This window comes from Hyperoodon ampullatus (genome assembly GCF_949752795.1).
Source record: "Hyperoodon ampullatus genome assembly, chromosome: 10".
Classification (NCBI taxonomy): Eukaryota; Metazoa; Chordata; class Mammalia; order Artiodactyla; family Ziphiidae; genus Hyperoodon; species Hyperoodon ampullatus.
Window position 1 is genome coordinate 20,058,754 of NC_136923.1, and position 27,086 is coordinate 20,085,839.

Sequence of the window (27,086 nt, forward strand, 5' to 3'; positions counted from 1 at the left end):
GACATACAATAGAAAACAGCCTAAGTGTCAAAAGAAAACAAAATTAGTGAACTTTTGTCTGCAGCCATAGAAACGCGGATTAACTCATATTTTTCCAGAGGACGGAATGGAAACATTCTGCAAGAGGCTACATAGTGTATTGTCTTCTCTGAATTTTCATTTGACAGGGATTTTAGAGGCTGTGATCTTAATTAAATCTCAACCAGCTGAAGTAATGCATCTAAAGGCATGCAGCGTTGCATAACCTTGCTCAGTTGGTAAACCATAAATCATCGGAAAGCTTATGATAGGAGTGTTTGGCCTGAATTTTGTTTGTTTGTTTGTTTACAGTCAAACGTACGGTAAAAACAAAACCCTCACCGTCACTGCCTTGTATTTGCAAGTTGACAGGAGCTGTCACTTGAAAGATAAACTCTTTCATGACGCTGACCAGTTCTGCAAACTTTTCAGCCAACCTCCACACAATTGCAAGATACAGTGAAATTAAAATCCAGATTAATTAAAAGCAATGAAACTTCAGATTTATCTCAGCTGAGTAAGGTGGCAGAAGTGTGCTGGTGCTACAGGGTTTTACTGAGACAATCAGGAGATGGTAGTGTGACGAGCTTCTTAGCTTGAACTAAAATGTGAATAAAATTTGGCCAAAAAAAGGAGATTGAAGAAATTACTTTTATTCTGTGGCTTAGTTGTAGATGAACACCACTAAGGGGAAACTTAAAACTATCCTCTTAGGAGATTGGCAAATAGAATAGTCCGGGTCCACTGCAGGTAGTTCTTTGTGATTTATTAGCGAGGGATAAGGCAGCAACAGTTGACCAGAGAAGGTTGGAGTAAATAAATACATAGTGTCTGGTGTGTGTGTTATGTGTTAAAATGCGTATGAATTTGATGACAAGGAGTTACGGTCATTTAATAGTTATTAACTAGTCCAGATCTTACAAATTCTACTAGTGCTTGTAAATACTAGGTTATTTACTTTCAGTGTCTTTTAAACAGATTTTTTTTTTTTACTGCTGCATTTTTTGGTTCATGTGTATGCTCTAGTAGAAGCAGCCATCTACACATAAAAACTGAGAAAGCTATCGTGTGATATATTGATTTTATGTATCTTTGTACGTAAGATTTCACATAAGACTAGGAGTTATGTTGCTGATAAGCTGTAGCTCTCCGGGGGCAGAGAAAGAATGTAGCTTCGTGTATACCTGCATGGCTGGGTTTGGGGACAGACATGAATTTGGTTAGGTTTGCTGAAAGATTTCTATTCTTGGCAATAGCATGATATTTCTGGACATTGGTTTGAGTCCTTTCAAAGTGTGCAGTACTTTTTTTTTTTCCCCCTCCTCAAAAATGGCATTCTAAATTCAGTTTTATTTACTCTTTTTTAAAAAGAGAAAACTCAGCTACCTCTTAGCTAAACAGTCTTCTACAGATGGTGGGAACTTGAACTATCTGGAAAGACCTGAACTGGGGCCTCTACTTGAGGACTGTAGGAATAATCTCTGAGTCTTTCTTCCTACCTGACAGCTGTTTGAAGAGAAATTAATTTCGAATGAGAGAAATAAATATTGAATACTTGCACTGTGCCTCCTTTTCAAATCCTGTTGAAAGCAACTAATCAATGAAGTTGCTGGCTAAATGTGAGGGTGTACTTTTTTGGGATACCTTGGTATCATGTTTTAATTTTTAAGCTTTATCTGGCCCTTAAATCTGAAACATCATTGTTCAAATAACTGAGAACAAGGTAAATCAACAACATCAAAAAGGTCGGCTTCTGTGATTTCTCAAGGGCTTGTTATTTTGTACTTCCCAATTCTATTTGATGTCTTGACAAAACAAGATGACACAGGGGAGAATACATTAAATTTTGATTTTTTTCATCTAACCTGTTACTGTTGTGGCAGCTTAATTTCTTTTACTTTGTCTTGAAGATGGCTTTTTTGTACAGTTACTCTAATTGTCACACCACTTCATGAGTGTGGGTCTTTATGGCTTTCCCATTTGCCTTGATTTTACTAGGCATTTTTGAACATGTTTTGGCCTTTATCACGTAGGGAGCTTTGGGTTGGGCTTTGTCTTCATTAGAAATAAATCAGTGAATGGTGAGGTTGTCAAAGAAGCAACTGATGCTTTCCCATTAGAATCTAATTTGCACCCCTTAACTTAACTGTGATGGATAAGGTAAAGGTGTTGGAAATAGGCAGGAGAAACTACATAATTTGAGAAACAGAAGTTGTGATTCTGAAAAAAAGGGGAAAGAAAGGGTGATTGCACCCTCAGTCAGGCCTTAAAAATGTTGGAATGATCTAATTTTGGCCTACCTGCATGTTTAAATCCAACTAAAATCCTCCCTCTATCTCAGTAAAGAGTAAAATATATATGTATATATATATTAATTATATGTATATGATATATATTTTTTCGTAGTTAAGCACCCTATGATATTTTCTGTGCTGGTTAAAGCATGAAGAGCTGTCCATTTAATTCTTAGTCTTAGAAAAATGTTTGATGGGCAAAAGATCACCATTTAACTTTTCTTCATTTAACAGTATCCGTTGATCTCCAGCTGTATCTCCAAGTTGTCTTTCCTTATTCTAATCATCTGCGTGTGTCAAATAGGATGGATACAGTTGCCTTCCCTTTCACTATTTTTGAATAATGCTTCAATGTAAGGGAGCTTATGTAGCCAAGGCCTCTTCCTTTTCTCTTCAAGAGCTAAAGATCTGTGGGTAGAATCTATTCTGAGGTACTTTCTTGGAATAATTCTCCCCTCCTCTTCTTTACAGTACTTAAAAGACGATTTTTGTTGCTGTGGTTAATATAAACTGTCCTAGCAGGTTTGATCCACGTGCAGTAAGTTTTTTCCATCCCTCCTCCAAGAGAAAGAGACTGAGGAAGGAAGAGGGGGCATTTTTCTAGATGATAACAATAACAATAATAATAATAATGGTTGCTAGGTTGAAAAGATCAGGGCTTATTGGATGATTATTTTCACGTGTAGCTTCCATTGTTTCCTTGTATTTAACAGTCACTGATGGGAGAAGCGTTTTCATTTAAGTAAACTTTACATTTTTATGCCAATGAAGCTGATATTAGAGCTACAACAGTTACGCTGGCACTTAGTGGAGTAACCTTGTGTGCGTGGGGAAATGTGAGAGGAGCGCAGTGGAGGTCCCACAAATGCCTGTGCTGTAAACAAATAGGAATTTATGCCACTTTTTACAATTTAGAGACAAAAGAAGAGCTCAGAGAGCGTTGCCAGGATTGCTTATTAGGCTTGATAACCTGAAATAACTCCTGATTGGCAGGCAAGTCTTGGCCATACAATTCTTCCTGAAGGAAGGATAGCCTTTCTTGATAGAATGTAATAAACAAAATGATAAAAAATGAAATGCTAATTGCATTTTAAAGAGGTCTTTTTTTTCCCCTAAAATTTTAATAGGTGGTTGTATTGTTACTGAGAGAACAGTTATGCTAATGACTGACTACTTAGATGATTTTGCATTAATATAATAACCATTACCTGCCTTAGTGCTTTGTACAGTATTGTGGCAAAATAGCGAAGCCTAAAAGAGTTATACAAAAACCAGAATTCTATAATGAAACAGAATTGTACTTTCCACATGAATAGCATGCTTTTTTTAAATTTTTTTGAAGACTGAAATATTATGTCAGAAATGTATTTTCTTTCCTGTGTGATACAGCTACTTTACATGGTTATCTGCGGCTTTTTGGGTTTTTGTGTGTCTGTGTGTGTTTCTTCCTCTTCTTTCTAAACACCATGGGGAACAGATAGAAGCTTCCTAACTTTTTTGTTTGCCGATATATCAGTTGTATCCATTGGGTTATTCATTATGAAAACTGTTGTCTTTCATGGGGGGGGGCTTGCTGTTTATTTTCTTTTATACAGGCTCGCTTCTACATGATCATATCAAATTTGACATAGGTGTGTGTGTGTGTGTAGCCATTTTCTTTGGTTTTGTTTTGATGTTCTGGAGCATTCTGATTTAATTCATTTTGCTCTTATTTGATGAACCAAGTGACACTGCCTCACCTGGTCAGTTATCATTCAAACACAGCCCGAGGTCTAGAAGGGACTTAAGTTTCTTGGGACATCCACGAGGTGAATAACCAGAGATGAAAACTAGTTTCTAAATTCTTAATCCAGAGAAATGGAAATACAGCAGTATTTAAAATGTTTTTATCTTCTCATTTGCATTATTTGTACACATAGCAATTATGAGAAATGCTGAGGTCCAAAAATCTATGTGTATTTATACCTGGCAGCACGTCCTTGGAGTTATCGTGAGTGTAAACTAAAGAGAAAGAAAAAGAAAGGATAACATGTTATTTTCAGTATTTATATTGTGTCATCTCCCCTCCCACCCAATTCCTCCAATTGTGTCCTAGATTAGAAATAAGTATTGTTTCTATGGGTGTTTTTATTTGTTTGTTTGCTTTTTAGATTTTTTTCTTCCCCTTCCCCTTACCTACCTCTCCCTATTGAGGATGGAGGAGAAAAATAAGCCGTATTATTTTAATACTGTTCTAGCGTTCAGATGATATAAAGCCATTTGGAAGTAAAAGAAAACTGTATCAGGCAGAATTTACACAGCAGTGGATGGGCTTTTCACAGCACGTATTGGTGCAGAGGACGTCTCCCCAGTGGCTGGTAGGAAGGTAGCAGCAGGCCCACACCAGCAGCCGTGTCCCGATGGCCCCAGCACAGCTGTCCGGCTGCCATGTTCACAGGTTTGTGTGCACCTGGGGTGGGCCACACCCAACTGGTATCAGTCAGCAGTGTATCAACCAATTTTTTTTTTTAATTCATGACTTCCCCTTGAAACTCAACTAAAGAGTGTTAACTCTGTGTGTGTGTGTGTGTGTGTGTGTGTGTGTGTGTTTTTAAATTCAGTTTTGTATGCTAGCATTCTTTAAATGTCTGCCAGAAGTTTAATTTGAATTTCTGATCCCTGAAGGCAGCTAGACAGAATCATTCCCGTTCTTCATAAATTGCCTTCTATGATTCATTGTTAACTCATAAAACGTACTCATTTCTATATACTCAAACAGTTAAGGTAGTTACAGTATCAGGGATACAGGTCTTTTTTTTTTTTTTTTTTGCATTATATTTAAATTGTCATTTGAGGAAGAAATCGAGCATTAGCTTGAACTCCTAGTTAAGGCATGAGCCCCGTACCACACAAAACCTCAGAAATTAATGGGTTTTATCTAAAGGAGTGTAAAGTAGGTGCATGGAATTGGCGGGGGGGAGTTTAGTTTCGACTGAATACTCTGAAAGAGGGGCTCATAAATACTAGAGCGCTGTAGTTAAAAACTCACATGACTGTTTTAAATACTATTGATTTAAACCACTGGCTAGATTTTTATGAATCAAAGTGTAATTTCGAAGCCTTGGCCATATTTCTCAATGCTGAAGCACTCTCTCTTGTGTGCCTTTAGCTGCTTTCCAGACATTCAACACAGGATTAAATGATAGTAGTTACGGTGATCAATAGGTTAAGACCAGTTCAATCACTCTTGCCGCTAATGACCTCAGTAGTAATGGGCAATAAAGTGTGGGCTATAATAGCCTCTCGCTGGTACTGCATGCCCTTTGATTCCCAGTATTAGTAAGGACTAGCTACATGAAAAAGTTAGACGTCGAGAGCTAAGGCAGTGGCTATGTAGGCTATAATTCTTAACTATTTAAAGCCTCACACTGTGCTCAGATTTTTTTTTTTTTTTCCTTTTCCTTTTTCCACCCCACAGTGGTTTCTGGTTCATTTGGCTATGTTTGTGAAAGCTTTCCTTAACTGATTTTCATGACACGTTGGAGGAGAAACTCTGGGAAGATCTCAGTTTTATTATGTTTATAAATGAAGCTCGAGCCCACTTTGGAAGCTCCGAGCTAACTTGTGTGAAAATGTGGTTTCAGACAGTAAAAGCAAAGTTAAGGCCATCAGGATCTAATAGCCCACTCCTGATTATTCAGAGACCGGTCACCAGGCTGGAGGATTACTCAGGCTTCTCGCCCCTTTCCCTCCTTTGGCTGTGCCTGCTGCTGCTTTAAGCATTTGATTACTTGTCACCACCTCCGTCGAGATGTCCAAAGGGAAAAAGGAGAGGAGACTCAAGTTCATTTTACTGTTCTGTAACATGATGACAAAAATGGAATAAATAACCATGGGAAAAGGAGATTTAAACTGTTGACTGTAGATGAGGGTTTAAAAATTATCTGTGTATGTAAGTCCTTTTTTTAAAACTTTTTAGATCTGTTTTATTGAAGCATAATTTACCTATATAAAATGCATTTGTTTTAAGTATACAGATGGAAGAATTTTGGCAATTGTATCCACCCTCTGTGACCACCACCCCAACCAAGACAGATGGCATTTCCATCACCCCAAAAGTTCTCTGGTGCCCTTCTCTTGCATAGGCTGTCCATAGTCCTTTTAAACATTATGAGCAAGAGATTGTTTCTATGATGGTTTCTGTTGTAACACTGTTAATTTCACGTTCATCACCAGCTTAGATCTTAACACCACCCTGTTCCTGTCTGTTTTCCTGTTCATCACCATCAGAAATTTGGCTCAAGAATATTTATATTGTACATCATCCAAGAAACGCAGGGGAAAAAAGAAACCTTAAACATGGTTCTTTTGTTTGCTTAATCAAACCTCCCTGTATGATGATGCAACTCTCAAGGAAAAGTAAACTTCTATTGTGATACGTTGGCTTTCGCAGCTCAAAAGATAGAGATTGGCACCCAATACAGATTGAAAAATTCAAAAAGTTTCTGCTGTATGAAGACAGAGTCGACTAATTGGAATGAATTTCTAGGTGGTTAGATGTTTTGATAATGTCTTCTTGGTGTTTGTCCTAGATTAAATGCAAGTTCACTGTTCTAATCATTGGTGATATTTCGTGCTGCGAAGTATCTTTTTAAAAGGATAATTTATCCACTCATATACGTCTGTCCCTGTTTGCATATAAAAATATTCAGACATGCCCATCTGTTTAAAATTACAGTGTATCTACATCTATGCTTAAAAGGCCACTGCAATAGGAAGAATTCATTGATGACCTTCCAGACTGGGGTTAATGAAAATTTTCAAATGTTCCAGCTAGCGTTTTCCAAACAATGTGAAACTTGTGCATAAACATCCCCCCACACAAAACATGCCCACAACAACGGTGGAGGCTGTTCACTGTACGTGAATCTGACCTTCAGGAACCTTTTTTAGTTCATCAAAATTAGTGATGCTGAGAAATTGGGACATCAGTGCATAATGACTGTGAAATTAGGAATGAGAGCTCGCTATGCAAATGACAGGCCAAATCATGTGAAAAAGTCAAGATAAACTGCATATTAAGACATTATGTTACATAAAATTAATACTGCATTTCTCCCTTTTGCTTAGTGCTCCCCTGAAAGATTTTTAAATTCTTTTATCTTCTAATCAGCTATTGTCTGCTGGATTTTTTTTTTTAAGTGGCACACAGGCAAAGTGCAAAACATGTTATTACCTTTTATTGTAATACATGAGATGACAGCAGATCCTTTTTACCAAAGTATATCCTTTACTGCTTCTCGCTTCTTGCTGTCACATGTTTGATTAGAAACCAAAGAAAAGTAAGGTGGTTAAATATTACTGTTAGAAGACATACAGGTTTTGTCTTTTCTTTCATTGTTTTTTTTTTTCCCCCTTATCTTTTTATTTGGTGGGGGGGGTTAATTTTTCATGAAATAGTCTTCTTGTATTACGGGGCCTGACAAAATGGTTCTCGTGTAGTCTGCAAATTAAACACAAGTGCAGTGATTATTTTGAATAGCTAAATTACATTCTAGAAAGCTTGCAGAATTCATAGCATTGTCATTAGGTATCCGCTTGAATACAATTTGTGTAACCTTGGCCAAGACAGCCTGTCATTTTAATGTCAGTGTTTTATCTGAACAAGACATCATCCTTTCAGATACAGCATGCAGGTTCCTTGCAGAGATGCCCGTGCAGAAACGTGTTAACAGTTGCAAATATGAAATGCTATCAAGTTCATCACTGTAGCTGTTTGTCACTGAAATGTCATGGAAAGCGGCTTTTAATAGTATCGCACATAATATGAAAGAATTGAGACATCTGTGTGCTGGGTGAATAAGGAAGGCTAAAAGGCATCAGAGGAAGGGTCTGTGTTGAAGTTCGGAAGGTGCCTTCAGGGTTCAGCTGTCCACAAGACTCAGCGTTCATTGATTGTTCTTAAAATCACTGTCCACAGAGGAAGGGGATCATATTAGCTCCAGCCGGGAAAATACCGGTTCCTGTTTGCCTTCTTCCCTAAAACAAAATTCACATTGGCGTTAACGTGCTACATCTCACTATGACCAAAGACTCATTCTTATTAAGAGACTGAGATCATACTAACCTAACTCCAGGTAGCATTTATTAGGCCTTTACTCCTTGTTCGTTTACCAGACTATCGGGAACACTTGTCAGCGGCTACAGGGTTTTCTTTTATTTTTCTTTATTTAAAATCAGTGCGCCTGATAGATTAAATAGGGTTTGTGGCTGCATCCCCTCTGGATAGATGCCCCGCACATGGGAAATTGGTCAGTCCTGGAAGCAGGCTGATGCCGGTCAGTCCCTGGACCCGGAAGGCTGAGTGCTGCGGGCGTGCAATTTCCTGGCTTCCTATTGATCCTTCGTTAACGTTCTAGGTTCCCGTGTCAGTGGCTATGATGACACCTCAAGTTATCACTCCCCAGCAAATGCAGCAGATCCTCCAGCAACAAGTGCTGAGCCCTCAGCAGCTCCAGGTTCTCCTCCAGCAGCAGCAGGCCCTCATGCTTCAGCAGGTAATGGTCCTTCCTCCTCCCCCAGCCTCCCATGGCCCCTGGGGCCTGGCCCTCCACTCAGGATTCCCCTCACCTGAGCAGCTCCTTTGCCCGTGGAAGAAGCGTAAGCAGAGCAGGGAGGGTGGGGCAGGACGCAACATGGGTCCCTGGGTGATCAGTCGCATTAGCATCCCTGAAAGAGAGGGACCCTGCCAAAGCCACGAGGGTTTGGACCTGGAGAGTACCCAATGGACTGAGATTAAGGCTGTAATTGGACTTGGTAGAAGTAAGATCTTTTAGGCTTAGGGGGCTTTGCGCTCTTTTATTTGGAAAGCCAGAGGCTTCTAAATGGTGTGAATCAAAGCAAAATAGGGAGCACGTCCGGAGCAGGTTTAAATGTGACAGCTCTTGAAGTCCCCATTTCAACTCAGAAGCTTACAGAATTTTTCTTTTAAACATCAAGAAACGTCTTGGAGTTGGTTAATTGTCAGGTGTAGAGTTGATTTTACCTCTTTCGTGTTTGCCGATGCTGAAGTGAACTTCCAGCTGCCATTGTGCCATGGGGGCCTCATCGTCGGACTTGATGGACACCTGAACCAAATAGAGGAGACTCAGGACCATAGGAATGGGAGCTGCTGGGGTGAGGCCGTGGGGACAGGACGCAGAGGAAGCTACCCACGCAGCTGACGTAGACACTGAACACAGGTCCCCAACACCGCCCAAGCCTATCACTTAGCAAGCACATACGCGATTTGCAGTAGAGATGCACCAGACTCCCTCCGCAAGGGCGCTCTGGCTTTGTTGTACAATCAAAGGTCATCCCTTGCCTTCTTTTAATTAGTTTGTGTAGAAAATGGTATGGTTTTCATCAGTTCATTTTGGAGATTACTTTTCAAACAATAATGCCAAGAAGAGTCAGCGTGCGCTGAAATTTATTGTCGGGTTTCAAACTAAAGGTCAGGCCATTACAGATAAAAGGGTGCTATTTTTCAAATCACAGCTTGTATATGGCACCGAAAGGGACAGTGGCTTGGCGCTACTCTCTGTTACTTACCGTCCTCTCTTTCCTTTGTAGCAGCAGCTTCAAGAGTTTTATAAAAAACAACAGGAACAGTTGCAGCTTCAACTTTTACAACAACATGCTGGAAAACAGCCTAAAGAGGTACCGACAATACATATTTTACTTTCAAACCGCAGATCCCAGAGGACTATCTCGTGGCTATTAAACTGTCATTCATCTTTTAAATGATTGCACAACTGAGCTGACTGTATCGGTTCTCAGCCTTCAGACCGAGAGTTATTGTCCTGTTTTCTTGCAGATTTTTCTGGGTTCCATTTGCCGGCTGCCACATATTTTATAACACCACCCCAGGTGTACCTCATGTGGGCACTGGGAAGAGGGATCGTGGCAGAAACTTTAGGGCTGCTTTTGCAAACTGGTACCACTGAGGTCCAGGATCTACCTGGGAGAGGTGAGGTGCACTCAGTAAAAGTATACTTGGTCGCACACTTGGTTTCCCCCCTTCCCAGCTCAGAGAGCTTGAGTATGTGGTGATGGCCTTTGCCTTTGGAAGAAGAATCTCTTACCCCAAAAGTTAGAGCAAGATTCAGAACACCCCGATCTCTGTTGAACTTCTTCCTGCAAGTTGCACGGATCGTAACTGCTAAAGGCAGGCTTGGATTGTTTGTGTTTTCCTGAGAAGAACTCATTGTATCACAATAGCTTCTACATGCACAGTACGTTGTAAGTGCCCGTGGTGATCACATGTGCCCGCCACCCAGTTAGGTGACAGGATTCATTCCATAAAAGGGAAGGCCTTCCCAGGGAGGGTTTCTGTCCCACCTTCTACGCAGTTCCATGTGGCTGGGGCTCAATCAGATGGGGGAGTATCTCTGGGCATGTGTGCCTTATCGTGACATCTTTCTGCCCATTCCAAAGTTATCCGATGGAACTTATCTCCTCGTGTTTTCACGGTGGACTGAAATTCTTTCCATTTGAGTGTTCTCCTTGGAATGACAATTCAGAGTTTGATAAACAGGTCCGAATCCCAATGAACAGCCTCTGTGCTGACCCAGAGGAGGCAGCCACTTGCTTTAGTTCACAGGGAGTCCCACCAGGTGACCCCTCCACCCCCACCCCTGTCCCTCGCAGGAGCCCGGATGCTGAGCTCAGGTGCCGGGAAGCGCTCGTTTTACATCCTGGGAAGGAGCCAGCCGTTCTCACTTTGCCGTCTCCTCCCTCTGCACACATTGGGTACATTTTCCGCGCCCTGCCAAGTTGTCATCCTGGAGTCCTGTTTAGCAGCCTGGGTGGAAACCCCTGCGGAGTAGGGGCAGTTTGGGGGTGACGGGGAGGAGGCGTTTTAATGAAACTGCTGACACAACCTTAAGTACGGTGGCGCGCTACCGGGTGCTGCTATAATAAAAAAGGGAACAGATTAAAAAGTGTCTAAAATGTAAATCTAAAGGACTAACAGTAATTAAAATGGAAATGGCACAGGGAGGGAAGGCATGTAATTGTGAGATATCACTGTGCAGAAGGCTCTCAGCTTTGTTTTGCTGGCTGTTTTTCTAATTCAGTAGGGCTTACTCATCAGTGGCAGTTCAATGCGCGTTAATGACTCTGGGATTGCAGGCATCACTCTGGACAAAGAAATGATTATTGTGCGGTCAAAAGAAGTTCAAAGACAAGAAGGGAATTTCAGTTTTTTTCCTTAGAGATCCACATTCAAGAGCATATAAATTAAGCCAAATGTTAAAAACCACAGTCTGAAAGCTGACTTCAAAGTCACAACTCTCTAATTAATGAACTGCGAGCTTCAGTTTGGACAAGTTGTGGTTTGATGCGCCCATAAATCAACATGACAGGCCTGTTTCACAGTCTCAGACAGTGCTCGTCACTGAGTCACATCAGATGTAAACACAGCAGAAAAAAGAAGGGATATGAAGGAGGTGCAATTGATCAACAGAATTGGTAAAAACCCACTTTTGAAGCACATTATGCATGATCACAGGAAATGGTTACAGCCTCAAGAGGTTTCCCCTTCTGCTGTTGCTTTTTTGAATCAGATTTCTAACAGCCTTCAAAAGGGAGAATAAGAATTATGGAGTTTCTCCCCTGTGGCTCACAGGCAATAACCCCCTGTTGTTATTTTGTGCTTCTTTCTTTTCAAAGGCATCAAAATTTAGTTTTTTAAAGATCTTTAACTCTATATTTGAAGACAAACAAAAAAGGGCCGCACTGTCATTCTTATCAGTTACCAGGGATTGTGTTTTTCCTTTCTGTTGCCACTTCTTATTAACCTCTTATTTGGTCTGTTAGACATAGTTTGGAATGCACGTCTGCATGCTGGGAGAACATGAAAGTTCAGATGAGCTCAGAGGGCACATAAAGAAATATGAAGCCGAAAGTTACACAGCAGAAGGGAGGATAAAAGTTAACTCTCCCAAATTGCTGCTGTCAGAAAGGGGGCATCTCGGGCGCACAAAGACGATGGTGGTGTCAGAATGTGGGAAGGGAGTTTCGGGGAGAAAGGGGAATACTTTGTATCTGAACCAGCGGAAGGTGGTTACACTGTAGTGGCATTTGGCATCTCCAGGACACTGCGTTTGTTGTGGTCACCCTTTGCCATCCGTTTCGAAAGGCAAAGATGATGTTGCCTTCGCATCCTGAAGGGTGGGTAGACCGAGACCCGCGGGCATGTCTCCTTGGATTCTAGCGGTGTGTTCACAGTGCCGCTGGATGTGGCGGAGACCTGTTGTAACCATGATGAGGAGGGCCCTCCTTCCCGAAGGTAAGGGGGGAGCCTCCTGAAATTACCATGCAGGTGGTGGGCCTTTTGTGCTACCATGAAATAGAGTCACATGGTAGCGATTTCATGATGTGGACTGGTGGTTCGGATTTTTACAAGGTTTGAACTCGGATCTTGACAGATGGAACAAGTATATTAATTTACTGAATCCCCAGTCATTAGTGGCTCATAATTTTGAATCGTCAGCCCTCCCCCTCCCCCGCCCTTTCCCCTCTTTTGATCGCCTCTGCAGTAAGACACTTGATCCTGGGCCAGAACAACGTACTTTATTTTAGTCTCTCTTTTTTTTTTTTTTTTTTTTTTTTTTCCCTAAAGTTGCCTTGAGATGTTTCCTTGAGAAAGTCAGGCCCCACGTTGAGTTTAGACCTAAGACCTTCCTTGGGAGATAGATGGGTGCCCTGTAGCCCCAGTACAGCTAGGATTTAGGTGACGGCTCACGTCTGTTTAACGGGGCGGGTGTGGAAAAGAGAAGGCGGAATTGATTTTAAGTCGAGCCACAAAAAAAGATCCCATCCTGTGTGGGTGAGGTAGGCTAAGTTGATTGTTTTAAAAGGGCCGTTTGTCCTGGGCAGTTATGACAGTTTATGTTAGGCAGTAGGCAGGAGCCGAAGAAAGGAAAACAGACCTTTGACTGCAGCGCCAGGGAGGGGATTCGAAATGCAAGGTTTATCAGGGCATTTTAGCATTTTAACACCGACTACTGACCTGTCCAGGGGACTGCACGGAGACCTTTTTTGTATGCATTCAATTGTGAGAAGTAAACAAACGGGCTCGTATCCTGTGTTTGGTAACTGGGTGGGGAGCACAGTTTGGCAACCAGTGTTGCTTTTAAATTCTTTCTTTGGACAATGGGCCTTGTATACTTTTATATCCTGACTTTTCAAACGCGGACAGCTCTCATGAGCTTTTCCTAGGGATGGCCACAGAGACAACAGAAGAGCCATCAGTCATTTAATATAAATACACAATTTCTAAACATTTCATTTACAGTAAGATGGGAAACACTCTCCCCAAATTCCAGCACCCTCCCTGCCCCATGATTTTCTCCTTCAACAAGAGCTAATTCCCTGATCTTTTGTTGTATCAATGTTGTTTTTCTTCTCTTCCTTCCCTCACCCATTTTTTTAAACGTTGTGAATTAATATCTGTTGAAGAAGTGAAAAAGTCATTTTGACATGGATATCACTATCATTGGCTCTTACATTAATGTGATAACTTGGGAAGGGGTGAAAACAATTGGGGTCATTTTATGCATGCTGTTCTTCAAATGAAAACACTGGCTTTTCATTTAAATTTATTTAAGGTTTTGTTGTTAGTGGTATAGAATTTGTTTTTTTGGAGTGAAATGCAATTAACTTTCTCAGTGGCACGGTAGTAAGCCTGAAATTGGTTGCTAATATGAGAATGATGGTTTTTACTGTAAAATAAACTACATGGAGACCAAAAGGAAACCACCATTTTTCTCCTCCTTTGAACTTTACATCAGAAGGTCTTGATATATATACCATTTTATGGATGTATCAGATCAAGGTCATGTGTTAGGTTAAGTGAATGCAGTTGTTTGTAAAGTGTAGTTATGAGAAGCTCTGTGACAGAGTTGTATTGTCCTCTTGGTTGTGAACGTCTCTGATGCTTTGAATAATACTCAGAATTAGGAAAACGTATCTTGTTCTTTTCTTAAAGAACCTTTTTCTTTCTTTTTTTCTTTTCCTGGCTCCAGAACTCCCTTCCCAAAGAAGGGTTAATTTTCCTTTCATAATTGTTAGCCATAATGTGGCTAAGACCTCCACCTCGATTTGATTCCTAGCAGATTAAGGATATTAGATAATTTCCTTCTATTTATTGTAATACTGCACTGTATTATCTTTCTATCACTCAGATAATTACTGAGGAAATCTACATTAATTTTTTTGGCTGGAGCAAGACCTGCTAAACACAGGAATGATGTATTGATGTTTTACACAACAAAAGTTTTCCTCCTGTCATTGTCCAATCAACGGAAAGATATTTATCATTTCGCAAAGCCCCTTCTTTGCAAGAACAAAGCGGGCGGGGAAGCAGGACCAGCAAGCCGACCTCGGGGTTTCTGAAACTCCAGCCAAGCGAAGGCATCCGAAGCTTAAAGTGTCCTTCATATTTAAACACTCAACAGCCGAGTACGATGTTGTTTGCTAAATTATGAATGTGTGTAATTAAAATCTAGTGGCTGTTTCTATGAAAGATTTACAATGTTATTTCATCGTTTGTCATGGCTAATTAACAATATTAGATGAAGTTTTTCTTCTTCAAAGGTCTGATTTTTTCTCATTTATTTATGTCAGAAGTGATAAACAGAGTAGTTAAAAGCTTCTCCCCGGAGCAGGCGGGATGGAGGCAACTTGTCCCTTCACACCTCCGAGGTTCAGGGTTCAAATCCCTCCAGACCTGGAGTGGTATACGGCCTGCCTGCTGCTCCTGTGCCTACGTTAAAATTTCAGAGTCTAGAAGTCTACCTCTTGGCTAGAAGAACTCAGGCCTTTCAAACCATAGGAAAAGCCGCCTTGATTGTCAAATTATTTTCCTATGGGAGCCGGCAGCAGAGAGGGCCCACGCCCAGCCTGTCGCTTCTCTTCGGAGGTGATGTGTTCTGTCTCTTTGAAAGCAGCCTTGACCCCGAGCCCCCCCACGAAACTTTAGTGAGCTCTCTCAGTCCTGGCTGATGACAGTGTGTTTGGAAATGTCCATACGTTTCACCTTCCCCCAGCAGTGGCCATCTCATTTTTTTTTTTTTTTCTTCCTGATTTCTTCCAGCAACAGCAGGTGGCTACCCAGCAGTTGGCTTTCCAGCAGCAACTTTTACAGATGCAGCAGCTACAGCAGCAACACCTTCTGTCTTTGCAGCGCCAAGGCCTTCTAACGATCCAGCCGGGGCAGCCTGCCCTTCCCCTCCAACCCCTTGCTCAAGGTAAGCGTCGATGGTTACAGAAGGCGCCGCTCTCTCGAGACTCTGGGGCAGAGGAGGGGGTGGGGTCGTCTTCTTCCAGCTCATGGTGAAGGAGATTGTCCGTTTCAAACACGCCGATACACAGTCAGAGGCAGAGCCGGATCAGGTAACAGTGATGGACCTTTCCAGAAGCCAGAGTGCTCATCAGTGCCAAAAGGAAGACCTAGGGTGATCTGGAGGCTTAGCAGGATCAGAATGCTGCACGTTCTGAGAGTAAGAGAAGGCAGTGCTGCTCTGACTGAGGCAGCATTTTAATCAGATCTTCTCGCGTTTTCAGTTTGGAATCACAGATGCATTTTCTTGAAGGCTTCTGTTAGTCATTTTAAGATGTGTTGTACATCCTGTAACTTGCTCTGTGTTAAATCGTAGTAATGCTTTAGAAATGCCACTTTTTAATATCTAGGGAGAAACTCAGGTTTCTTTTTCTGTAAACGATTATGATTCATCTCTTGCTGTTACAAAAGCCAAGGTTGTTTTCTGTTGGGTTCTCCCTTTTCTTTCTTTGTGTATTCACCTGACTGTTGGTTTCTGAGCCAGTTGGTTCTGTACCCGTCAGAACAGGCAGCCTGTCCATCTCCAGCTCTCTTTCGAAAACCGGAGCCCTTTGAAAAGGAAACAAGATTTCATGGATTTAAACATTTCTTTGGAAGAGCCATTGACGTGTTCTTCCAATGGGTGTTGGACGTCAGAAACAAATGAGTACTCTAGCTGTTTTTAGGACATCCTCTGGGTTTAAGCAACTCTAACTTTCATGTGTGTAACGTGATACACAAATGGATTATTCAGAACCAGCGAGAAGGAAAGGCAGGAAGGAAAGAAGAGTCATGCCGTGTTTTGAAATACAATTCCTCCATCCCATATGGGGTGTGGTAGATTTCACTTACCTCCTCAAGGCCCATGGTGGACTCGGATGTATGTGTATATGTGCCTTCAAGGCTGGTAGCTGAAGCCTTTGGTATCTTGGATTCAGTTTCCTTATGAAAAGGTTCAGAATATGGAACGTCTTTCTCCCCTCATGGTGCTGAAGGCACGGCCATGTGTTCGGTAACTTTTGGTGTCAAGTGGAGCCGGTGAGGCATGTGTGCGTGGAATCTTGATTCTCCTGAGTCAACCACACCCAACTTCTGTCCCTCCTGGGGTTCTTTGGGTTTTGTTTATGTTTGGAGTGTTGGGACCAGGGCTTTTTCCTCCTTTAACTTCCCTCTTGCCTCCCCTCCCCCTTCTGCCATTACTGCTCATCCGCGCAATGTATAATCAGCATCTCCGTTGCTGTCAAAATAGAAGATTTGGTAACTGAGCAGTGCCGGGTGGGGTGGGGGTGGGGGCGGGGGAGCACACATGGGCTAATGCATTTCTGTGCTTGCGAAATGTTATAACGTGCGTTAATTACATCTTTGGGTTTATTGTTGGCAACATCACGGGCTGGGCTGACACACCCACTGGACTCGGCTTCCACCTCGCTCATCTTTTCCCACTGCTCCTGTACTATTAAGTTTGTGCACTAAGGTTCATTGTTATAGTACATCAGTTAAGCTGTCCAAAAGAGGGCAATTGGGCAGTGACAAGACAAGCTCATGTGTAATGTGAAAGAAATGAATGTGGTGATGCATGAAGTGTAATCTCTGCAGTAACATATCAGAGACACCGGTAGGTAATTTACTAGTCATGGCATTGATTGATATGCTTAGCAGTCTGCTCTGACTCTTAGCCCCCGTGACATGAAGACGACGCATATTTACAGTCTAAGGTGGTGCCTTTGTGTGCGCCCAGGATGCATAAACGCAAATACAGATATTTCTCCCAGTGAAGTGAACCAGCAGTGTCATTGCCATCTCTCTTGGAATCAGGAGGTTGGTTTCGTCTCCCCTAACCCGTCGCCCAGAGTGGCTGGAGAATTCAGTCATGCTGGACTACAACACAGTTTTGTTTTGTTTTTTATCAGAGAGATGATGGCTTAAAACTGATGTCATTATGAGGTTTAAATCAGCTTTCTGCTTGCTTGAACGTGGACACCTGGGTATGGAGGTACAAGGACAAAAAAAGGTTGATCAGCTCTGTCTTGGAGCCAGTGATACCTGGGGTTGTAAAATTGAGTTCCGTGAACGGTAATCTGTCAACTGTCCCCGCAACATACATTTTTTAAACCCGTGTCTGCATTTTCTTTTCTAATGAAGGGGCCAGTTGTCCTGGAAAAAGAAATGTAGCAAGGCACAGGGTTTATGTGTTAAAAATGCTGGTGATGCCCCACTTCAGGATATAATCATCATGGTTCTTTTACATACCTGTACGGTCTTGGCTGAGTTGCCTTAAACATGCATGTAAGTATCAAAGTATATGAAGAAACAGGGAGTAATATTTTGAAGGCTCTTCCCACCCCCCACCCCCGGAGGTTTTAGGTTATGAAACAGAAGGACTTTTTTTGGGGGGGGTGTTGTTAGGGCTGTTGTAGGGCCTTCGCTCTGTTTTACATTATTAGCATGTCTGTTTTTCCCTTGGTGTCTTTAATCATCTCATCTTCCTCGGCACCTGTAATCCCATAAAGAAATATACTTTTAGTATCATTCTGACTTTTTAATCCTTTAAAATGTAAACTGTAGCTGGGAGAAAATTACATGCCTGCTGACGTACCTGTGAATGGATTTGTTTAACTTGGTACTATTGTTCCTATCTACCATTTTTTGGAAGAAATGCATGCTCTCTGGATATTTGATGTCCATTTAGTCTGATGAGTGACTAGCTTACCTTTTATCTGTCACAATTCTATCATGAGATCTCGGCTGTCAAATAACAGCATCCTTTGGTAGATAGTATTCATTGAACGAACAGTTTAACATCACTAACAAGGTGTAGCATTGATGGAGGAGACCAATTTGACTGCCTTTCTGTGACTCTGATGCCAGTGGTCCTTCACCGTTATTATCACGTGGAAATTTGACCCAGAAGGATGCCTCGTTGTCAGTCAGTGAGTTCCTGGTTTATTTACCGTTTCTCCTTCTGGGCGAGGGAACTGATTTGCCAGCCTATTGGACTAGAAGGAGAGGAGAGTAGCATTAGTGTACTCGGTGGGCATAACAAGTGTAACGGGGCATTTCCCTTTGTCTTTATTTGCTGGATAAACAGCTTACTCTTGAAACACCTTCAAAGTTCTGCTTCTGTCGAGGGGAAAGTGTTAACACCGTTGTTAGAAACCGTGGTGTGTTCTTCCTTCTTCCGACCTCCCATGCACCTGACCCAGAAATCAATTAGTTTGAGTTGAAAAATGGGTGGCTTGTTCTTTTCATGTGTATTTACTCCCCAGAAAATAAAGCTGGGTGTTGACTTGTGTGGCTTTCTCTCAATGTGCTACCATCCACAGACAAGCCTATTCACTATTGTTTCAGTTGAATAAATAGTGGTCGGAGGGTCAGCCATCTTCGCAGGTAATTGTTGGTGTGCAGACATCAGCGGTGGCCTGTTAGCTACAGACACACCCCACATGTCACCTCGCGAGGTGTTGGAAAATAATAGCCCAGATGCAGCAGAACCGGACACGGGATTGTGTGGTGACCTTTCCCTTTGTTTAATTTGCCTCCGAGGTTTAATTTCAGGGGGACAAGTAATAATTGAATATGCCTAATAACTAAACGCTCATTTGGGACAAAATCCATCAAAATATAATTGGCATTTGATTCTTATGAAGGAAGAAGAAACCCGACTTGGCTGTCGAGGATGCGTTCGAAGAATATCTGACCACTTAATGTATCATTTGAAGCCTCCTTTGTAATATTTATTAATTGCAGAGACTCGAGCATTTGAACATTTTCGTGGAGAACTGTTAGGAGAGACCAACTGTTTTTGTTAACGCTCCTCTCAGAAAGGCGGGGAAGGTTATTGGTCTGCTGTGCAATAATTTACTCCTCTTTGATATGCAAACGATCCACGGTGAATATAAAAAAATCCTATCAGACTCATTTCACAGTTCTTAACCACTCGGATTCTCTGGAGTCCATCGCCTCATTAGACCAGTGCTCTCCAATGCTAGCATAATTAAAATCTTTAACAGTTTAGCAAAGTAAAGATGTTTGGCTGATCACGTTGAGATGATTATCTATCCATTGTATTCTAAATGACAAAAATAAATTAAATTTAGACCTTGGCATTTTTTATTATGTGTTTCAAATGAACGTAATGCGCGCACAGTCTTCTTTTTAAATTCACTACCTTAGGTTTGGTCAGAAACATGCCTGTTTCGGTTACTGCTGTATAGTTAGAAAATGGCAGGCTTTCTAGGATAGCTGGGTTCCAGTTGATGGAAACAATGAACTGTGATCCAGACGTCCAGTTCTAACGCGGCATTGCCTTGTGATGTCCAGGGCCTGTGATTTCTTCCAGGCTGTCCTCCTAGGTTGTTGTTTTTGTCAGTTGCCATTCAGAATATTTTTCTTCTCTGTGTGTACGCACTAGAATATGCCTTGAGGTGGTAGGGTTTGGAAATCCTGGGCTGTAGAGGCATGCCGCCAGAATAAAGGCTGCAGGCCCACAATAGTGAGATTGGCATCCTGATTGTATCTCTTCCTGGGGGAAAAAAAAGCAAGTTGACACTTAACTGCCTAAGACCCATGTCCATTCTGACCCCCTTAAAAACAAGAGAACTCTGCTGCTCCAAGTTTCTTTCACGTTTTCATTTCATTCTGCAATGGTTCATTAGCATGGATCCAAGAAATGACAGTAATAATAGTGTTACTTGTATAAAAAGTTATACAGTTTTTCAGTAGACACATCCATCAATTAAGCATGTGGTACAAGAAACCAAAATTAATGAGGAAGATAGGTGTGTTAATGAAATAATCATAGTATAATCAATTTGACTGTTAAAAGTTGAAAAGCATTTCAGGAAGACAATACGAATTCATAATTTATGTCTAAAAGTGATTAATAAAAACTGTATTTAATAACAGAGCTATTTGTCACCATTTAAGGCTTAAGCACAAACATTATTCATTTTGTGGCTCGTGTTGTCATAATAGTAGAGTTGAACAAATGTATTTGGAGCCCTTCTTTGTGTTTAAAACTACAGTAACATGTATCTGCAGTTTCGCCCCCCACCCCCAGTGATTTAGAAACAACCGTTTGGATGGAGGCACACCGTCTTTGCAAGAAGTAGTTGTGTTTTGAATCCTTTTCACGGGTGTCTTTTCTGTGTGATGAGGGCACTTCAGGGGGAGGACACGTTCGTTCCTACCGTATTTGCCTTAGTTGAGAGGGAAGGAAAAAAGCTGAGCGCACCAAACCCGCTCCCCCCAACACTAGGCTTTGTTTACTGACTCTCTGATTTAATTACTGTTTGAAGAGGACGGAATTAGCTGTTAATTGATTTAATTATCCAATTTGTTTGTTTCAGGCATGATTCCAACAGAACTGCAGCAGCTCTGGAAAGAAGTGACAAGTGCTCATACGACGGAAGAAACCACGGGCAACAATCACAGCAGTTTGGATCTGACCACGACATGTGTCTCTTCCTCTGCACCGTCCAAGACCTCCTTAATAATGAACCCACACGCCTCTACCAACGGACAGCTGTCAGTCCACACTCCCAAAAGGGAAAGGTAGGAACGCCCATCTGAGATGTGTCCAAAGCTGTCTTTCACGCGGAGGGGTGGGTGGCCGGGCCTCGCCATATCTCGGTGATCTCTAATCGGATCCATGTGACTGGAGTGTGCGTATAATTACTTCAGAATGTATTCAGTATGGTGTGGGTGTGAAGCATCTAATTCTTGTCACCTTTTCAACATGGAATTAGCACTTACGTAGATCGAACCTGAGCTTAGGAACTCGGGCAGAGTCTTTTGGTCTCTCGTTGGATGGGTTGGATTTCCAGGCTTCCGGGTAACTCTTTCTGCCAAGTGCCCGCTCCGTACAAGCTGATTTCCTTGGCTTTAAACGTCTTCTAAGGGAATAGCGTTGTCTGCTGTAGGCTGCGTTGGATCATGGTTTGAGAAAAGGTAGAACGCATACTACTCTGCACTGCCCTCCTTGAAGGCAGGGAGCAGCCCATCTTTTTCATCATCGTGTCCCCAAAGTACTTGGCCTTTTTTTTGGAAACCGTCAGTGAAGGTTTGAGGGATGGAGAGATGGAAGGGGTCCACGTGTATACACACACAAGCATACACAGCCACTTTCTCCTGCTCATGGGACATATGGTAGCATCGACTCAATTTCTGTATTCCTGTTTGGAAGTTAAGACTTTATATTTTTTAATTGCCCAGAGCTTCACTTGGATGTTAGTTGAAGCTGAGGTTGATTGGGAGATCCAAAATATATCATGTGAGAAGACAGCTCTAAGAAAAGGAAGCTGTGAATCCATGTTATTATACCTTAGCATGCAGAACTATTAGTTCCACTGTTCAGTGCTTTTCCAAAGTAGAAAATATATATAAAACCTTTTTTTCGGTTTACTGTTTTTAAACTGTTTCCTGTGTATCTCATACACAGAGTGTCCACCCACAGAAGGAAAGAAACCTCAAAAGTAATAGGTGATAGATAGTAAGTGTCATTTCCATCAGGAAAACCAGATTATTTTGGTTTTTTTAATAAAAGTGACCCAGTGAAAGATGTTGAATTTTATTTTTCACTTAAGCAGTTACACGTATAATTTCTTGTATTTCTCGAAATATTGAACCTTAAGAAGCCCACTGATTTAATTAGATGTGTGTCTTTATACCAGCAACATTTTATCCATTTAGAGCTTAGTAAACACAGAAAACAGTATATGAATGTTTGTGTGTATCACGTTTCAGTGTAAAAACCGTGAGAGGTTTCCAGAGATGAGATTATATATGTTTTAGCCAAAACTTGCAACTGTCCTTTTAAAATCACTTTAGAGTTTCTGTGGCAGACACAGAAGGACTAAAAGATGCTTATAACTTACTGGTTTAGAAGAGCTTGAAAAACAGAATGGTGGGCAGTAAGAATTAATTTGGAGCCATTGGACCAAATGTGGCTTCTTTTGTTTCTGGTGAGGATAGATTTATATGTCTGGAGACCAATCTTAGCTCTCGCTTTATAATCTCTTAGAGTGCGTTTGTAATTAAACAAACAAACAAACAAACTAGACTTTAAATAGCTTTTGAAGAAAAGGTTCTAGGCTGTTGTCCTTTGCTCTACTTGCTTTTGGTATCCTGAGGTTGATGCTGTCCATTTACTGCAGAGGGATCGAATTACATCTTTATCCATAGGCAGGGCAGGAGACCATACGCTGAAAAATGCCAACTGATGCACTTAAGGTATTTGTTGTAATCTTGTCAGCCATTGTGGAGCCTGCACAGATTTCCTGTGACACAGAAAACTCTCCCTGTTTAGATGCACCATGCTCAGTTTCATTCTAAAAGGTTATGTATCTGGAGTCAGGTAGTAGATTAGCAAGGAGGCGAATAGGAGAAGAATAGCCCTTTTCATGTCTTAAGGTGCATTCGAAAGTAAATGGATCTCAGAGACAGTCTAATTCTAGGAGAATCAGTTTGTTGGATTTCTCATTTTATGGTCCTTATGTGTCTGCACAAAAGTTGGGCTTAATCTTCATTTATACTACCTACCAGCGTTAGAATAAGGATCAGAAAAGCATTTAGATTCCACTGAACCTGAATCTGGATAGAAAAACAGGCTGACTTTTCCAACTGTTCATGCAAAGAAGAAGCAACTAGGAAATTATATGCTACGTGCTTAACCTCTTGGACCGCTCAGTTTCTATTACCTGGGAGGTTGCTAGGCATGGCTGGATTAAAACAGATTCTAGTCGGCACATTTTAACTGAAGGTAGCAAATTTGGCAAATGAGTACCTTAGGTTAAAGCTATGTCAAAAACTTACAAACTTAAAAAATTGATCAGTAGAAATTCAATTATTAGTTAGCCAGCTTTGTATATAAGGACTTATAATGAGTGTTTTTACCCTCTGAGGGTTTATTTTAAAATCTCGTGTGATATTACTGTTGAAATAGTGGAAGATGGTTTAAAAAAAAAAAAAGCTGTCACTATCGAAATATGTTCTCACTTACACAGTGAGTTGTCATTTGTCTCAGGAGTCCCTTGGAGAAGTTTCATCCCTTACTCACCAAGGGCATTTGTGAAATGGATCTCTTTCGAAGCTCTCCCTTGATTTCTACGTAATATTCCCCACCACATCCCACCCCCGGTGCTCCTGGAGCTGTAGCTTAGGTTACCAGCTTTAAGGATTCTTTCTGAAAGGACTTGGGGGAGTGCTCTATGGAAAAATTCATCGGACCACGGTAATATCGTGAGAGTTTTGGTGTGTGTTTTCAAGTTGCGAGTCATCTGCCGATCACGACTGGGCCGCGTGTTTCCATGCCATGTGGAAGACCTCCCCCGCCCCCTTGCATCCTTCGGGCTCCCATGAGCAGCCGCCGCAGCAGCAGCTCTGGGGTTTGGTGAGCTGCAATCTGTTCAGGAGATAAATCACGTGCTTGGCCCGACACTCCTACTCTCCTCTTTAATTTGTCTTACACAAGGAAAATTATAATTAAATCATTCAGGGTAAACCCTTGAGTGAAGAGAAGGGGAAAAAAAAAAAAACACTTTGGTAAAGATTGCCAGTAGAAACCCACTTCCCCGTTGCGCAGGGTAGAGACGTGTATCAATATTCAGCGCTGTCAGGGGAGGAGCGGCCCGTGTGATTGGCGAGGCAGCTGCCAACGCTCACATCAAGGCTTGTTAAGATCCTGTCCCCGTGCAGTCACGGACCTTCTGCGTCATTAGAATTCGGCACTGGCACTGTGCTTCGTGCTTTGATTTCCTCCCGAGAATTTAATAATGTTTATTGTGCTGATTTTATATATATATAATATATATATATATATATATATTTTATATATATGTATATTATATATACGTATAATATGTATGTATTCACTGGCGCGATAAACCTACCTCTGTTGTCGGGGCCTGAGAGAAGCGTGGTGGGAATGAAGCTGAACAGGCAGGAGCTAAAGAGAGCTACAGAGGGAAGCAGGCACATTCATACCTCTTACTGACATTTAATTCCACAGGACCAGGGCGTCATGACTTCTTTGGTAAATAGACAAATCTCCGACCCGGGATACCTGTAAACACGAAGATAGCTATCTCGTTTCCGTAACTTGTCTGACTGTCTCGCTTTAGGAAATTCCAAGTTTTGGTGTGGGTAAACAAAATCAACGGCGTGCAAATGAAACATTTATTAAAATGCTAAATTTAGTAAAGCCCTTTGAGCTTCTTGGATCAAAGCAGCTATGTAAATACAAATAGCAATTACTACTTAAGTAATTGCCTGAATTAAAATTCTATCAGTATATCATGGTGCACTAGGGAAAGGGCAGGGAACTCTCATTGAATCCATTTTTTTTCTCTGTGCCAAGCAGCTGGCTAAACTCTTACCTTTGGGAGGGATGTCTCATTTTAGCCACGTGACTGCTGGGAAACAGCAGGGTTTATTATACCCATTTTACAGGTGAGGAAGTTGAACCATCAAGATTAAATAAGTGACCTGGGGTCACAGAACTCGTTAGTGGCACAGCCGAGATTGAAATTCAAGTCCCTCTTTTACTTCATAAAACAGCACTTAGAGATTCCATTCAGTATAGAAGTGAATACTTAATTATGATAAATTAAAATCAGTGCTCCTAAAAGAAATTTTGAAAATTCAATTCAACAAAACGTGTATTGACTTAAAATCCTAGAGTTCCCTCTGTTAAGGTGGATACAGATAGGTTCCTAGGCGTCTCGCGAAGGGAGGGTGGGTGGAGAGGATTTGCGGAATATAAATCATTTACGGTCTGAAACGGCACATAAAGAACAAAAATGGACCCCATGCAGGATTTGCACACAGGCAGATGCAAAACAAGCCTCTCCCTCCTTTCAGTGTATCCTGACTTTCCTTCCTGCCTTATAAATCTTGCGTTTCCTCATTGAACACATCATCTGGTCTCTATTCTGTTTCAGCTGTCCTTCTGTAGTCCATGTCAGAGATAGTCCTTTTTTCTGATCCTCCCCAGCTTTTTGCTTTTAGTTCAACCACCATTAGTAGATGTTTTATAACTTGAATGTGTCTCAGATGCATAGCTCTTCTAAATATTTGTTCCAAGGTTTTCCTTAAGCATTTGGTGAAAGGTTTCTTTAAACTCTGGAGAGATCCCAGGTCGTGCGGCCTCTTCTTTCTTTGAGGCTGTCATATTCTCAGAATCAGGTGACCCACATTGGGCACCTCTTTCTCTCTCTCTGAGGCCTAACCTTCCTCCTGTCCCTGCAAGGTACCTTCCTTTTCCTTCTCATCTGTTGACACAGCCCTGTGTATTCCAATTGCTTGCGATTTCCACACTTCCCAGCTGGCAGCTGCCTTCAAATAACCCCTGAAGGTTTTTGCTTGGCTCGTGGACTTTCAGACAGCCTCACTTGATTCACAGTCTCTGTTTTTGATTTGTGGCCTCTTGACATATTGCCGTGGATTTGACTATATAACAATAACATTTGTGTTGACCAGCCCTTCTGTTTTCAAAAGGCAAGGGACTCTGAGTCGTGGACATGCTTGGTGTTTCGTTTCCCTTTCTTTCTTTTTTTTTTTTTTAACTAAATCCTCTGTTGATGAATAAATATTGGTGCCCTTGGTTTCCTCGCTAACATTCTAGAAGCTTGGTTTCAGAACTCTTCTGGTTACACAAGCATTTAGCTTTTGCATATTTTCATATTCATATTTAGGGCCTCTGGAGCCAGAAATTTAAGTAGTAAGCTCTAGGTCCTGTGACTCTGAACAGGTCTTCCTCATTTCAACCTTTTTTTTTTTTTTTTTTTGTATTTTGAAAATCAGATCATTTCTTTTGTGTTTCTTTTGATTTGAAGCACTTGAGCAAACTAGGGACCCCAAATCTTCCCTCCCCATTAGATTCTTTTGGAGAACCTGCAGTCACGTTGTCCCAAATTGTCCTCAGAATTCTCACTGCTACTTCTTACCCATATAGGTTGAGGCATTTGATCTATTACACAGGTCAGCAAATTATGGCCTACCGGCCAAGCCCGGCCCGCTTCTTATTTTGTAAATAAAGTTTTATTGGAACACAGTGAGGCTTATTCATTTACACAAAGTCTATGGCTGCTTTCACACTACAATGGCTGGCTTGCACACCATTGTAAAGCAATTATACTCCAATAAAGATGTTTTAAAAAAAACAAAAAACAATGGCTGGCTTGAGTAGTCACAGCAGAAAGCATATAGCCCACCAAGAGTAAAACATTTACCATCTGGCCATTTACAGAAAAAGCTGGCCGACTCCAATGTTAACCATCAGACCAGTGTTTCCCAGATTGCCTGATGATAATGTCACAGGAATTTGTTAAAATATACTACTTCCTAGGCCTCTCCCGTGAAGATTTGGATTCCATTGGTCTGAGATGGGGTGTGGGAATTTCTATTTGTCATGCCTACCCTAGATTCTTGCCCCT

General features: G+C 41.5%; 1 protein-coding gene across 7 annotated transcripts in view; it reads left to right on the forward strand.

Moving 5' to 3' along the window:
• FOXP1 (forkhead box P1) overlaps positions 1-27,086 on the forward strand; it is a gene marked incomplete at its 5' end in the record, with an annotated part of 227,711 nt that overhangs the window by 126,659 nt on the left and 73,966 nt on the right. For 3 of the 7 annotated variants that reach the window (XM_079713295.1, XM_079713294.1, XM_079713297.1), the window contains 4 exons: positions 8,711-8,848; positions 9,903-9,989; positions 15,430-15,583; positions 21,003-21,207. In XM_079713295.1, the coding sequence (XP_079569421.1) occupies positions 8,711-8,848; positions 9,903-9,989; positions 15,430-15,583; positions 21,003-21,207 (584 nt within the window). The remainder of the gene's footprint in view (positions 1-8,710; positions 8,849-9,902; positions 9,990-15,429; positions 15,584-21,002; positions 21,208-27,086) is intronic. The other 4 variants (XM_079713296.1, XM_079713299.1, XM_079713298.1 and 1 more) reach the window with 3 other exon arrangements.